The 13,850-nt window shown below is 63.8% G+C and overlaps 1 protein-coding gene and 1 long non-coding RNA gene across 6 annotated transcripts; one reads left to right on the forward strand and one right to left on the reverse strand.

Moving 5' to 3' along the window:
- Nucleotides 1–629: 629 nt before the first annotated feature.
- Nucleotides 630–13,657, reverse strand: LOC106992466 (uncharacterized). 4 transcript variants are annotated; one of them, XM_077981700.1, is made up of 9 exons: nt 13,616–13,657; nt 5,370–5,555; nt 3,511–4,220; nt 3,245–3,374; nt 2,844–2,971; nt 1,792–1,954; nt 1,620–1,686; nt 1,221–1,318; nt 630–1,132 (listed from the first exon to the last, which is right to left on the reverse strand). In XM_077981700.1, the coding sequence occupies exons 3-9, from the start codon at nt 3,587–3,589 to the stop codon at nt 1,087–1,089; spliced, it is 711 nt and encodes a 236-aa protein (XP_077837826.1). In that variant the 5' UTR covers nt 3,590–4,220; nt 5,370–5,555; nt 13,616–13,657; the 3' UTR covers nt 630–1,086. The 4 variants fall into 4 exon arrangements, 2 of the variants coding, with proteins under 2 accessions (XP_077837826.1, XP_077837818.1); XM_077981692.1 differs by having other exon boundaries at nt 1,620–1,954; XR_013410229.1 differs by lacking the exons at nt 630–1,132; nt 1,221–1,318; nt 1,620–1,686; ... (1 more) ...; nt 2,844–2,971; nt 3,245–3,374 and adding an exon at nt 9,285–9,398 and having other exon boundaries at nt 3,808–4,341.
- Nucleotides 1,528–4,534, forward strand: LOC144337342 (uncharacterized). 2 transcript variants are annotated; one of them, XR_013410336.1, is made up of 3 exons: nt 1,528–2,312; nt 3,099–3,388; nt 3,556–3,739. It is a non-coding gene; the product is annotated as an uncharacterized LOC144337342 (long non-coding RNA). The 2 variants fall into 2 exon arrangements; XR_013410337.1 differs by lacking the exon at nt 3,099–3,388 and having other exon boundaries at nt 1,630–1,889; nt 3,556–4,534.
- Nucleotides 13,658–13,850: the final 193 nt, after the last annotated feature.

Raw genomic sequence — 13,850 nt, forward strand, 5'->3', positions numbered from 1 at the left:
TTTCTGGAGTTGGCTGGAGACTCACCGGTGTGAGGCTCCCCGGGGACGCTTGGGGCCTGACCAGGGGGAGGGCGTCAGCTTGGCTCAGAGCCCAGTGGCTGACAAAGGGGGCCTTTCTCTTCCCCATCCCCCACTGTGGCCATACTAGGCCACACCTCCAGGATTTCATGCCCATGGCCCTGCCAGCGTCCCTGACTGGAGAGCCACAGAACCCATGACCCCTGTGGGAACCGAGAAGCAAAGGTAACAGCCGGCAGTCTGCAGATCCACAGACCCTCCGGCAACTCCCGGGCCAGCCTGGCTGGGGAAGGACAGAGTGCAGCTTCGTGAGGCCTCCGCAGGAGGCTTGCCAACCCCAGCCCTACCCCGTCTGTCATCAGCCCCAGGAATCCTGCACCACCAGGCAGGCACGGCCAGGAGGGCCCAGGCCAGTTCCAGCTCACGCAGGCCTCCTCGGCCTTCTCATCCCTGACCCCAGAGCCCAGGTACTTCCTGCTCCAACCAGCTGGGCCTCTGATCCAGGATGGGGAGGGCTCAGGAAGGCCCCACAGAAGCTGACTCCGGCTGTGGGCACCACACCCACCCTTGCCCCAGGTCCCAACAAAGACACAGAAGGGAGAACACAGCACTTCACAGGAAGGCCGCAAAGCCGGTGATGTGGGGAGTGCAGCCACGGGTCACAGCGACATCACTCTGTGTCACACACACGGTCATGCCCACGCAGGCCCACACCCTTGTCATCGGCAGGGCCAGGCGCGTGACGCTGCACGGGTGGCCACATGAATATGTCACACCCACCTCACTCCACAAACATCCACCTTGTGACTGATGGGGCCACATCCCAGACCACGGGAGCAGGCAGGGCCGGCAGACGGGAGCTGCTGTGAGGGCAGCCTGGTGTCCTGGCCGCTCAGACCCGCACTGAGTGGCTGAGCTGGTGGCGCACACGGGTTCACATGTGGTCACGGGTGGGCTTCGCTGCCTGCCGCTCCCTCTGCCGCCCCTGGGCCTCCCTGAGCTGGGGACAGCTTGTGGCTCCGTCCCGGACACAGTGCCGGCCCGCGGCTCCGGCCCCACGCGGGCTCCTCAAACACCCGTGGCTCTGCAGGTTCGCGTCCAGGGCTGCGAGGTCCTGCGCGCGGAGCAGCGGCTCAGCCCGGCGCCCCGCACGTCCCAGTCCCTCCCGGAGGACCCCGGCCCGGCCCCGGCTCTCCACTCACACTGCGGGCGCCCGGGGAGACGCGGGCCGGGGGCTGCAACCCGATTCGCGGGGGGCGGTGCCCACTTTTTGGTTCTCGCGCTCCTGGGGCGGCTCGAGCTGTGGGGAGGGGCCGCCGGTCACCATGGCGACGCCCGCGAGGCCCCGCCCCGCAAGGCCCCGCCCCCGCCTGCTCGCGCAGGCGTAGTCGCCCGCCCTGGATGTATCGCTGCAGCGCCAGGTGCACGAGCTTGTTCTGAGCCTCCCTCTGCACCATCCCCGAGCGCTGCCGCCGAACCAGCTGGATAGGGACGTCGATCTCGCGGTCCAGCCCCGGGAACACGCGCGCTTAGGGAGGGGCTACGGATGAGGGGCGGGGCTTGCCGGGCAGGGTGGAGGCACCCAGGGAGGAGGAGCTCACCTGCCTGCGGATGACGTCTGCCAGGATGTCAATCACGATGATGGTGCCGGTGCGTCCGATGCCCGCGCTGAGGACAAACCAGGCGGCCTTCGATGGGAGTGGGGGGCGGGGGCGCCCCGCGCCACCCGATGGCTCCGCCCGCATCGTCCCGCGTGGCCCCGCCCCGCCGCACCTGAAGGGCACCGCCACGGGCCCGGCCCCCGGCTCGCTGCTCTGGGCCCGGTTCACCTCGTCCCGGAAGCCGAGGACGCCGTAGTCCGGCCAGCCGAAGTACTGGAAGTGCCGCGCCCTGTGCGGTGGCTCCTCCGGGCGGAGCAGGCGTTGAGTGCGACCCCCTGGGGGAGATGGGCGGGGGGAGGACGAGGCTGAGGCACAGCTGGGTTTGCCGGGAGTGCCCAGGTGGAGGGACTGCGGGGGCCACGTGGAGCAGGAGGAGGGAGGAAACGGGGAGGGGCGCCGAGATGGCCCCAGGTGGCTCAGGTGCCTGGGGAAGGCAAGAGGAAGCTGGGGCAGGGGAAGCAGGCTGTGAGGACAGTGATTCTATAAGGAAAAACCAAATGCGAGGGCTCCATGGCGGCCTGGGGGACCCCTCACACACACTGGCGGGGGCTGGGGGGAGCAGGAGGGAATCTGCCTGGGACAGAAATGGGCGCCGCTGGTGTGCAACGGAGACCAAAGCTGCAGTTTTGAGAGGTGTGTGGGGGGAGTGGCTGCCAGCCTCGGGCTGAGAATGTGGCCACCTCAGTGACCCCTGTCCAGGCTTGAACTGCACCTCCTGGGTTGAGGGGCGTGGAAGTCCCCAAAGGCGGTGGGGTTGGATGCAGGCAGGTGTGGGGGTCTCCCAGTGCAGGTCCATGGTAGGCACGCTCCCCTGCTGCCAGGCTCACCTGGCCCGGCCGCCACACCTGCAGCTCCTGCACGCAGTAGCCCCGGGCCTGGCCCTCACCCAGGATGCCCACATGCACCCAGCCAAACTCTGGGCCAGTCCCGGAAACACTTGTTCTGGGGGGAGTGGTTCGCATCAGCCTTGCCGGCAGCCCCCCAGCACCCTGCCCCTGCGCCCTGCAGAGATGCAGGCGTGTACGTGCAGCCACGGGGCTCTGTGGGAGCCTCCCCACTCCCACAGCGTCCCACAGGCTCCTTGGCCTGGTCGGGAAGGGCCTTGGGCAGCTGAAGATGCACAGGGTGGGATGGGCACTGGGAGTGCCGGCACCGCGCCCCTACCCGGCCTCGCTCCACCTCCCTGCTGGTGGTGACAATGCCACGCGTGTTCTCCTGGTGCACCACGGCCTGCAGACAGCCCTGCGTGGCAATGTACACCTGCCATGGCCTGGCTCCTCCTCAGGGTCAGTCTGAAAGGGGATGAGGCCAACTGCTGCTGTTTCCAGAGGACAAACAAGTCCATGCAAATGTTATGCAAATATTATGCAAATACTAAGCAAAGGAGCTCTGGTGGCTCAAAAACACTCCTCACTCCAGGCCAGCAAGGGGCTGAGGACCTATGCCCGTCCAGCCTCTCTGAGGACCCCTTGGGGACTGCTGCCCACCCCTCCCCTGGGGACCCTGGTTCTTCCTGGGCCCCCCAGGAGCAATGGGCCCAGGCCCCACCTCCTGCGCACACCCACCCTGATGTAGTCGGCTCCAGGCCCACTGTCATCCTTGTCGAGCAAGATGACTCAGGTGGTGTCAACTGGGAAGGGAGGTGCCGCTCAGTTCTCCAGGGCAGAGCTCGTGGGCCCAACCCTGCCTCTTTGCCTGCAGACCCCGTGGTGAGCAGAGACGGAGGGTCCAGGGTGTGGGAGGGGAAGCCTCAGGTCAGTGGTGGCAGATGCTTGGCCTGCCCCCCACCTTCCCCAGGCCCGACGGGTGACGCCCTGGCCTCTGCCCTCACAGTGATTCTTGGGCTTGTTCTCTACCCTCTGCCCCTCCTTTCCAGGGTACAGGAACCAGCATTCCTGCTGCTGCAGCATCTGGAGGTGATGGAGCCTTCAGTTCACAGCCCTGGCTCCTTCCCAGAGCCCTAGATGGCCAATCCCACCTTGTCCTGTGTGGGCAGAAGAGAACCTAGGTGCTGAGGCAACAGACTGAAGGCACAAACTGTTTCAGTATAATAAAGAAAATAGAGTAAGAATAGTCATAATACAAATTAGATACAGAGATGATCACGGGCAATTATCAATCATTATTATAAACATTATTAATCATTAGCTTTTAATATTACTCCTTGTTGCATTACTAATATAACCTAGGAATAACGGGTGGGTGTAGGGTCAGGTGCTGAAGGGACATTGTGAGAAGTGACGAAGAAGACAAGAGGTGAGCCCTCTATCACGCCCGCATAAGGGCCGCTTGAGGGCTCCTTGGTCAAGCGATAACACCAGTGTCTGGGAAGGCACCCGTTACTTAGCAGACCGCGAAAGGGAGTCTCCTTTGCTTGGAGGAGTCAGGGAACGCTCTGCTCCACCAGCTTCTTGTGGGAGGCTGGATATCATCCAGGGCTGCCCGCAGTCATCCGGAGGCCAGAACCCCTCCCTGTGGTGCTGTGCTTCAGTGGTCACGCTCCTCGTCCACCTTCATGCTCCTCCCGTACTCCTGGTTCCTCTTTGAAGTGCGTAGAGGACAGCGATAGAAGACATAGTGAAAGTCTTAAAGCCTTTGATCTCTCTTGTAAGTGCAGAGAAGAAAACGCTGAGGTGTGCTGCCTTCGCTCTGCTTCTGATACCTAAAAGGGAAGGGCCCCCTGTCCCGTGATCACGTGACTTGCTTCACCTTGTCAATCACTTAGAAGATTCACCCTCCTTACCCTGCCCCCTTGTCTTGTATCCATTAAATATCAGCGCCCCCAGCCGTTCGGGGCCACTACCGATCTCCGTGTCTTGATGGCAGTGGTTCCCTGGGCCCAGCTGCTTTCTCTTTATCGCTGTCTTGTGTCTTTATTACAATCTCTCGTCTCCGCACATGGGGAGAACGCCCGCTAAGCCCCGCAGGGCTGGACCCTACAGTCCCGGACCCTGTGCTCCCAGCCCCAGGGGACAGAGTCTGAGGGTCGCAGAGGTCAGGACACACCTCGAACTCCACCCAGAAGCCCTGCCTGGCCTTCCCGCTGGCATCGGTGGCCCTGCTAAGCTCCTGCACACAGCGCTCCAGGCTCCGAGCACTGATCCTTGTGGCCTTGAGGGGCTGCCAGGGAGAGGCCTGCGTCTAAGTTCAGGGGGACCCAGGGCCCCGCAGACCCCACAACACTTCAGGGCCCCGCAGACTCCACCACAGCCCCCCGGGGCCCTGCAGACCCCACCACAACCACTGAGAGTCCTACAGACTCCACCACAGCCCCCCGGGGCCCTGCAGACCCCACCACAACCACTGAGAGTCCTACAGACTCCACCACAGCCCCCCGGGGCCCTGCGGCCCCCACCACAGCCCCCCCCACCGAGGGCAGCTGCCCCAGGCCCCCCCCCCAAGAATCTGGCCACCCTGGCCCAGCCCCGCACCCCTGCGTCTGGTCACCCTGCCCCGGGCCCTGTGCCCCTGCACGTGGCCACCCTGGCCTGCTCCTGCGCCCTCATCGGGTCACGGAGGTCGCCACGTGCCAGGAGGACACACAGAGGGGTTTGCAGGTTCTCCTTCCCGTGGCCATTCAGGCGCCTGGGGGCTCCCCTGGTAGGGGGTCATCCCTGACCCCAGTGGACCCCCAGCTGCCTTCCTGGGTGAGGCTGTGCCCTCGGCTCTGGTGCCTGTGCAGGGGCCTACCTGCTTGAGGTGCACCACAGCCCCCGCCTTCTCCATCGTCGGGCTCCACTGGGTCTCCGAGGGTATCCAAGTGCTCCCTGTCTCCCACGTCCTACTTCTCATCTGGCTGTGGGGGCGGCGCTGAGGGGCCTGGCCAAGGCTGCCTGCCCTTCCCAGAGGCCGCCCCAGCCCACCGCCGCCTCCCACCTGGAAGCAAATCAAGATGTGGGTGACCCGTGGCTGGCAGCCCACGCCCTGCGCCTTGTCCCACTCCTGCGTCAGCACTGACAGCGGCAAGTCCCCAGGACTGCTCTGGCTCTCGTGCACCAGGAAGCTGCCCGGACGCCCCTTCTGCAGCAGCAGTTTCTCAGCCTCCTTGCCAGACAAGCTCCCGTGGTACTACCTGGCCCAGGCAAAGGGGAGCTCAGGTGAGGCTGGAGGCCACGGCCTGGCCAGGTGAGGGGGAGAGACCCACACAGATGGGGCAGAAGGCTCAGTGAGACATACGCAGACCTTGGGGTCCAGGCAGCGCCCCCACCCAGGCCCCAGAGCTGCTCTGCCCACCTTTCTGGCCCTTGCCCACCCAGGAGCCTGCAGGAGGCAGGCGGGCGCTGCAGGGGTGGGCGGCCACCAGGTGGCAGCCTGGTCCTCAGCAAGGAGGGGCCGGGCGGCCTCCCCAGACCAGGCCTCCTTCCCTGTAGATGCAGGACCCTGCAGTGGGGAAACCGAGGCTGGAGGAACTGGCTCAGCCCAGGGCAACAGCCAGGAGGGCAGGGATGGGGCCAGGGCAGGCACTGGCTCCCCTGAGTCACCCTGGACTCCAGTGCCTGAGACCTGAAGGAAGGGGCCTGGGGGAGGCAGGTGCAGGACCCTGCACCCTCTGCTTTGCTGCAGTCATGCCCTGAACCAGTGCTTAGCAGACGCCATCCCTCAGGATGCAGGCACGTGCACTCACACACATGCACACTCACACACAAACACACACAAACACATGCATAAACACACACACGAACACATGAACACACGACACACAGACATGAACACATGAGCACACATAAACACATGCGTACCCAAACACACATGAACACACGACCACACGACCACACACATGAACACACGACACACGAACATGCACACATGCACACGCACGTGTGTGCACCCGAACATACGCACACATATGAACACACACAAACACACACAAACACATGAACACACGAACACACACATGCGTGCTGACAGACACATGGATGCCGGGCCAGAGCTCACCACTCTGACGTGGGGTCCTGGCAGCCCAGCAGGCACCGGAGCTGCACCCCCAGGCTCTGGCAACACAGTCACAGCCCCGGAAGCCCTGCCTGTCCCCAGGCCCCTCACAGGGCAGGAAAGGGTCCTGCGGAGCCCCTGACTCAATGAGGCCTCCCCAAAGGCCTCTCTAAATAGTTCCTTCCCGCCCAGAGGCCGCCCAGCACCACGTCCAACTCTCACAACCTTCCCAGCGCGTCGGCCCCCTGCACCAAGGCCTTGTGTCCAGGAAGCTGCCCACCGGCCCTCCAGGAGGACCCAGGTGTGAATTGCCCCAGGCCCCCAGCTGAGGACGTCCAGACCCCACAAGGCCTTCAACCAGAGCCTGTCCATGCCCTGACGGACACCATGAAGCCCCCGGGGCTGCTCTCGCTGGGCCTGGCAAGGAAGTTCCCACACTGACCCCTGGAGAGGAACAGCTGCTCCGCCTCCACCCCGCGGACCTCGGGGTGGAGCCACCCGGAGTGGGGAGAGCAGGTCAGTGCCCAGAGGAGGAGTCTGGCCCCACACAAACCTCCCTCACTGTTTCCATGGTAACACCCACGATGGTGGCTTGAGGCCACTGTGCTCAAAGCCAGGAATGGTCACTGGCCAGGGGCTGTGGGGTCCCAGGGACACGGACGGGCTGGAATTCTCCCCCAAGTGGCAGGGCCTGGGGCCAGTGGGGCTCCCTCCTTCTCCACACGCCCCCGAGGCTCTCAGCAGCTCCATCCACTCCACCCTGCAACCTCCACGGCCAGGATCTCGGACTTCCAGCCTCCAGAGCTGAGGGAAGGAGCTGCCTGCCTGCCCAGCTTATGGTCACTGTTTCAGCAACCCAGCTGCCTGACGACAGGTTCTCATCTCCCGGAGGACAGAAGCTGTTCCCCGCACTGCAGCGTCCCAGGTCCGTAACACTGGGACTGAGACACTCGACAGAGGGACGGGGCCGTAACACTGGGGCTGAGACACTCGACAGAGGGACGGGGCCGTAACACTGGGACTGAGACACTCGACAGAGTGACGGGTGGGTGCACAGGGAGGGGGGCGAGAGGCCAGCAGATGCCTGTGCAGCCCCAGGGAGCCTCGCTCTGTGTCTCAGGCGGGGCAGGTCAGGAAGCTTGGGGGTGTCACTGAGGAGCTGGACTTTGGCTCTGCAAACCTCGGGGCCCCACGCAGGCAGAGGCTGGTGCTGCCAGCACCTGGAGGGGAGGCTGAGGCTGCAGCCCTGCCCCTTCCTGGTGAACAGCCACCCTGTTCCCAGGACCCTCCTCGTCCACAGCCCCCCACGAGGTCAGGGCTGCCCTGGAGCCCACGTCCGAGATCACAACTGCCCCTTACTTTCGAGGCACAGGACTCCAGAGCCTAGGACTACATTGTACTCGGGTGGCAGCCCCAGAGGCCAGAATGTCAGCAAAAAAGAGTGAGTGACTGAGGGAGGGAGGGAGGGAGGGAGGGAGGGAGGGGTGGAGGGAAGGAGGGGATGGAGGGAAGCGGGGAGGGAGGGAGGGAAGGGGAGGGAAAGAGGGGCAGAAGGGGGAAGGAGGGAAGGGGGGCGAGGGAGGGAGGGAAGGGGATAGGAGGGACCCCATCCCCGGCTCCAGCCCACCCTGGCCAGGTCCCTCTCCTGGGGCCCCAGCTCCTCCTCCTCCTTCGGGCCCTGCCTCCACTCCTTGCAGCTCCTGTCCCTCTGCTCCCCTCTGAGCACAGCTTCTCTCGGAAGAAGCATGTATGGCTGTGTGATTTGTAAATGTGAATGAATTAAAATTCATGGCCGGGCACGGTGGCTCACGCCTGAAATCCCAGCACTTCGGGAGGCCGAGGCAGGCAGATCACCTGAGGTCAGGAGTTCGAGACGAGCCTGGCCAACATGGTAAAACCCCGTCTCTACTAAAAACACAAAATTAGCTGGGCGTGATGGTGCCTGTAGTCCCAGCTACTCGGGAGGCTGAGGCAGGAGAATCACGTGAACCTGAGAGGCGGAGGTTGCGGTGAGCCGAGATCGCGCCACTGCACTCCAGCCTGGGCAACAACAGCAAAACTCCGTCTCAAAAAATAAAAATAAATGAAATAATAATAATAAAATTCAGCAACAGCAACTTTGCCGCCACTCAGGAACACTGTGGTGCTGGTCAGCACGGCCAGTCCTCTCCCGTGTCTCCAGAGCTGTGTCCCGCCCTCCAAGCCCACAGAGGACGTGGCTCTCAGGGTCCCCATGGACCTTGGGGCCCAGCCGGTCCTCAGCAGCCTCCAAGGCCATCCGTGCCACCTCCTTCCAACGGCGCCTTCTCCGCGTGGCTGTGCGGAGGCTGCGTTTCCCGGCTTCCCACCTTGCCCTGGCCAGGGCCCTTTGTCCTCCTCCTCCTCGATGGGAGCCCACAGGCCCTGGCTCTTCTGTCTGTGCAGAGCCTCAGCCCGTCCAGCGCCACCTCTGCTCTGAGCTCCAAACTCAGACACCTGGTTTCAGTAGCTTCGTTTGGAAAAAGCCAGCAGCACCTCGTTCCCACCATCTTCAAAACCCAAAGCTCCTGGTCTTGTCCCCGCCCCCCACACCCCGTTCTTCATCTTCCCCACGCGGGCAAGGGTGGCGGCCCTGCCTCCGGCCCCCCTTGGCACTCCCCACCGGCTCCGATCCATCAGTTCCTCTCGTCCTACCTTCAAAAGGTGCCCAGAGGCCACACGCAGTGGCTCACGCCTGTAATCCCAGCAGGGTGGATCACGAGGTCAGGAGTTCAAGACCAGTCTGGCCAACATAGTGAAACTCCGTCTCTACTAAAAATACAAAAATTAGCCAGGCGTGGTGGCGCACACCTGTAATCCCAGCTACTCTGGAGGCTGAGGCAGGAGAACCGCGTGAACCCGGGCGGGGGCGGAGCTTGCAGTGAGCCGAGATCACGCCACTGCACTAGAGCCTGGGCAACACAGCGAGACTCCATCTCAAAAAAAAAAAAAAAAAAAAAGGGTGCCCAGAGCTGACCACTTCTCCCCCGACCGCCTCGGCCTGCCGGGACTATTGGTTCCGTTCTGCCTGACTCTGACCCCATAGCCAAGCCACGGCTCTCGGGAAACGCAAAATTCTGTCCACCCGGGCCTGGCCAGCCTGCTGGGCCTGCCCCATGAGGTACGGCACACACCTCCAGAGGGGCCCTCCCGGGCTGGCCCTGCAGCCCCATCCCTGTCCCTGCTTCTGCATTCAGCGCTGATAATGGCAGGCAGCACCCACATTTGCGTTCACTCTCTCCCTGTGTCTTCGCCTCTAGACAAGAGCCCGTGAGGTCGGCCCCCTTCCAGCCTCATGGCGCCCCAGGGCCTGCACACTGGTTCAGGGAGGCTCAGGAGCTCAGATGATCTGTGCACGGCCACCCAGCAGTGAGCAACACCTCCATCTACACCTGGCCTGTGGGGAAGGGGGGATCGCCCGCCAGGCACGTCCTGGGCACTTGCTGGGCCTGGCGCCCTAAGCTCCTTCCCATGAAACTAGCTCCATGGGGGAGCCAGACCTGGGGGCAGTTCCCACTCAGTGGCCATGGGGGAGGCTACCAGGGAAGGCTTCCTGGAGGAGGAGTGCCACGTGGTGACCTCCAGGGCCAGTCACAGGAGAGCAGGTGAGGCCACCGGGAAAGGGTAAGCGCATCCCCGGGCCGGCACTGAAATGCTGCGGGGCCAGGGGAACGGACGGGAACCCAGGAGGCAGCTTCCAGCCCCGGCCTGGGCTGCCCACTCTGCTGAACCACATCCCACACCTGCTGCCCCTCCCCAGCCCCACAGCCTCAGCCTCCACCCCAAGACGGGCGACGCCCAGGGTGTGCAGGCAGGGACAGGGGTGGAGACACAGAGCTGGGGAGGGACCTCATGTGACTCCTCCATCACACTTTCCAACCCCTCCTCCTGCCCGAAAGCCGCCACCAAGTCTGTCGCGTGGAAATCTCCAGGGGCGGGGCCCCGAGGCTGCAGCAGATCACACCACCGCCCCCAGCATCACCGCATCCCCACTCCCCGCTCCCGGCCAGCCCAGTGCAATCCCAGGCTGAGTGTGGGCCTCACACCTGGGCCTGGAGGTGGAGCTGGGTGCCCAGCAGGCGTGGGGGAAGAGGGCGCGGCCCAGGTTCCCAGCTCCCATCCCTCCCTCTCGTGGTGCTGCTCAGGCAGGAGAGGTTTGGAAGGCCTGGACCCTCTCTAGAGGGCCCAGGGTCACCTCTGTGCCGAAGCGGTCCTGGCTCCACGGTGGGCCAGTGGCTCAGCTCTACCCTGGTGACAGGGCCCACAGCGGGAGGGGCGAGGGGACTGGCCGTGGGCAGGACACACTGGGTTTCAGACCCCCAAGGTCCCCCAACAGGTCTAATGACACCAGACAGATGAAGTCACCCAAGAGGTCACCCTGACCCAGACCGGCCACCGGCTGCTGCAGCTCCCTGCATGGCCCTGGTCTTCGTGTCTCATCCGTAGTGGGGACGGCTCCAGCCCTGGGACACTGGGACTCCCCCTGAGGAGAAGTGTGGGTTGCAGGGTTCGTGAATGGCTTGTCAATGTACATACACACACACACACACAGACACATACACACACACACACATATAAACACACATACACACCCAGTATGGGGGCGGCATACACACACACACACCCGGTATGGGGGCAGCATACACACACATAAACACACACACACAAACACACACACACACAAACACGCATACACACAAACACACACATACAAACATACACAAATACACACACATACAGACACAAAAACACACACACGGTATGGGGTGGCATACACACACAAACACACACACACAAACACACACACCTGGTATGGGGCGGCATTACACACACACACACACAAACACACACACATACACACCTGGTATGGGGGCGGCATACACACACACACACACACAAACACACATACACAAATACACACATACACGGTATGGGGTGGCATACACACATAAACACACACACACATAAACACACACACACAAACACACACACATATACAAACACACACACATACACACATAAAACACACACACGGTATGGGGGCTGCAAACACACACACACGCACATATACACCCACAAACACACAAGTACACACACACACCATATGGGGGCTGCTTTCCCCCACGCTGGGGCCTGGCCACACCTGCATCTTGATGGTGCCAGGTGTGCAGACCGGGGAGAGGGTCTCAGAGCACGGGAAGTGCCCGTTCCACCTCCCTCCCTAGAACCTCCAGGTCTCTCCTGCAGCCCCCAGGGCTGACCCCTCAGGACCCAGAGGAACCACAACCAGGGTGGGCTCTGCCCCCGACACCAGCCACAGTCACGATTCCCTCCCCAGCCCCCGAAGCACAGGAAACCCAGGAGCTCGGTGGGTCCACCCCTGAGGGACCCAGGACCCAGACACCATCATTGCCGCAAGACACGCACGGGGCACAACCCTGCCAGCCCCGCCGCGCTGCACAGGAGCCCCAGGGCCGAGTGGTGTCCACAGAGGTGACGCTGATGTGGCAGACCGCGAGGAGGGGGCTGGGGGCAGCATGGTGGATCTACCCCGGGATTTGGCTGGGACTGCCCAGGCCTGATAGGGCTGTGGGCAGGGTCTCAGGGGCCAGAGGACTGACAGTCCAAATGGCCGTCCCAGCGCGGGGCGCGGAGGGGGTGGCCAGGTTGCGGCGGAGTCCAGCCCCGGGCTTTCCCAGGCAGGCCCCGGGTCACAGGCCGATGACAGGCACATGGCTCTCCCTGGGCACCAGCACTCTGCCCAGGGGGCCTGCCAACCAGTGCCTGAAATGGACAGTACACAGGTAGCCTCCTCCTTCCTGGGCTCCAGCTGGACGCTGAACATGACAGGCACGGGGCTCTGGGCGGACAGATTCTGTGATCCAACTCAGTCCACTGTTCCCACGCCTGAGAAGCCCAAGACCGTGCTGGAGGCTGCCTGGGTCCCCCCACACACCTGGGCCTCTGCCCTAGCGATCCAGGCCCCTGACTGCTGGGGCACTGCTGGGCAGGGTGGGTCAAGGGTCTCTACTTTGGGTTATGGACCTTGAGTTCAGGCTGGGAGAAGACCTGTGAGCCCTGTTGGTTCCTTCATGGACCTGGGGGTCACTCAGGGTCACAGAGCAACTGCTGTGAGCTCCAGGTTCACCAAGCCTCAAGCTCCAGAGGAGGGGCTCTGGGTGCTGCGCCTGGAGCTGGGAAGTGGTGACGAGTGGCTGTCACCTCCGAAGCTCCCGGCTGACCGCCAATGCACGCTGCAGGGTGAGCCTGCATGTGGGCACACGCGGAGGGTGCAGGGGTCAAGCAGAAAGGGCAGGAAGTGCCCGGCTGCCGTACACGTACCACCCCCTCTCTGGAGGCAGGAAGCAGGCCCGACCTGCCGCCCGTCCCAGCTCCGACGCACCCCCGGCCCTGAGCCCCGCGACCAGACAGGGATCCACCCTCTACACTGGGCCCCGGGGGGTCTGGAAGGGAAGTAAGTCCTCCAGAGAGAACCGGGTCCTGGGAGGTGGGCAGGCCACGCCTGGGTGGGGAGGGCAGAGGGCTTCACCTCCAGGATCCCCTGGTGTTGCTGCCTCAGTTTCAGGACTAGGAAAAGCGGGGTGCCCCCCAACAGACTGCATCCCCGGTGGCCAAAAAGGGAGTCTGGAGCAGGGCACGGGGTAAGAGGACAGAGGGAGAGGCTGTGCCCGCCACCCGCAAGGCACCTTGCCCCGGGTAGGGGTGCTGCTGACCCTCACCTAGGCCCAACCTCTGCAGCCCTTTCCACCCGCCTGAGTCAGGCCAGGCCTGGCGGGCCAGGGACCAGAGTGTCCCGGCAGGGCCTGAGGGTGGAGGACGGCAGGAGTCCGGGACCCCAGGTCTGAGGGGCGACCCAGCTGGGAGCGCGAGGAGGTCCCGGGTGGCATCTCGCCACGCCCACCCGTCGAGGCCGTAGGCGCTTTTCCTGGGGTCCAGGATTCTGGGCCGCCGCGGGCCAGACTCACCTGCACGAGGCCATGTCTCACCGCGCCGCTCGCGGGCGCTCTGGGGCCGCACCTTCCGGCAGCTTCGCGAAGGCCCCGCCCTGGCCCCGCCCCTGAAGCCCCGCCCCGGGCCACGCCCCCGGCTTCCTTAAAGGGTCCGCGCCAGCCAGTCTTGCCGGGCGCCTGGGAGGTTGGGCTGCGGGCGGAAGCTCCGGTCGTCCCCGCTTCAGAGCCGGGTCGCGGGTCGCGGTTCGCG

Source organism: Macaca mulatta, chromosome 1, assembly GCF_049350105.2.
Source record: "Macaca mulatta isolate MMU2019108-1 chromosome 1, T2T-MMU8v2.0, whole genome shotgun sequence".
NCBI classification, from domain to species: Eukaryota; Metazoa; Chordata; class Mammalia; order Primates; family Cercopithecidae; genus Macaca; species Macaca mulatta.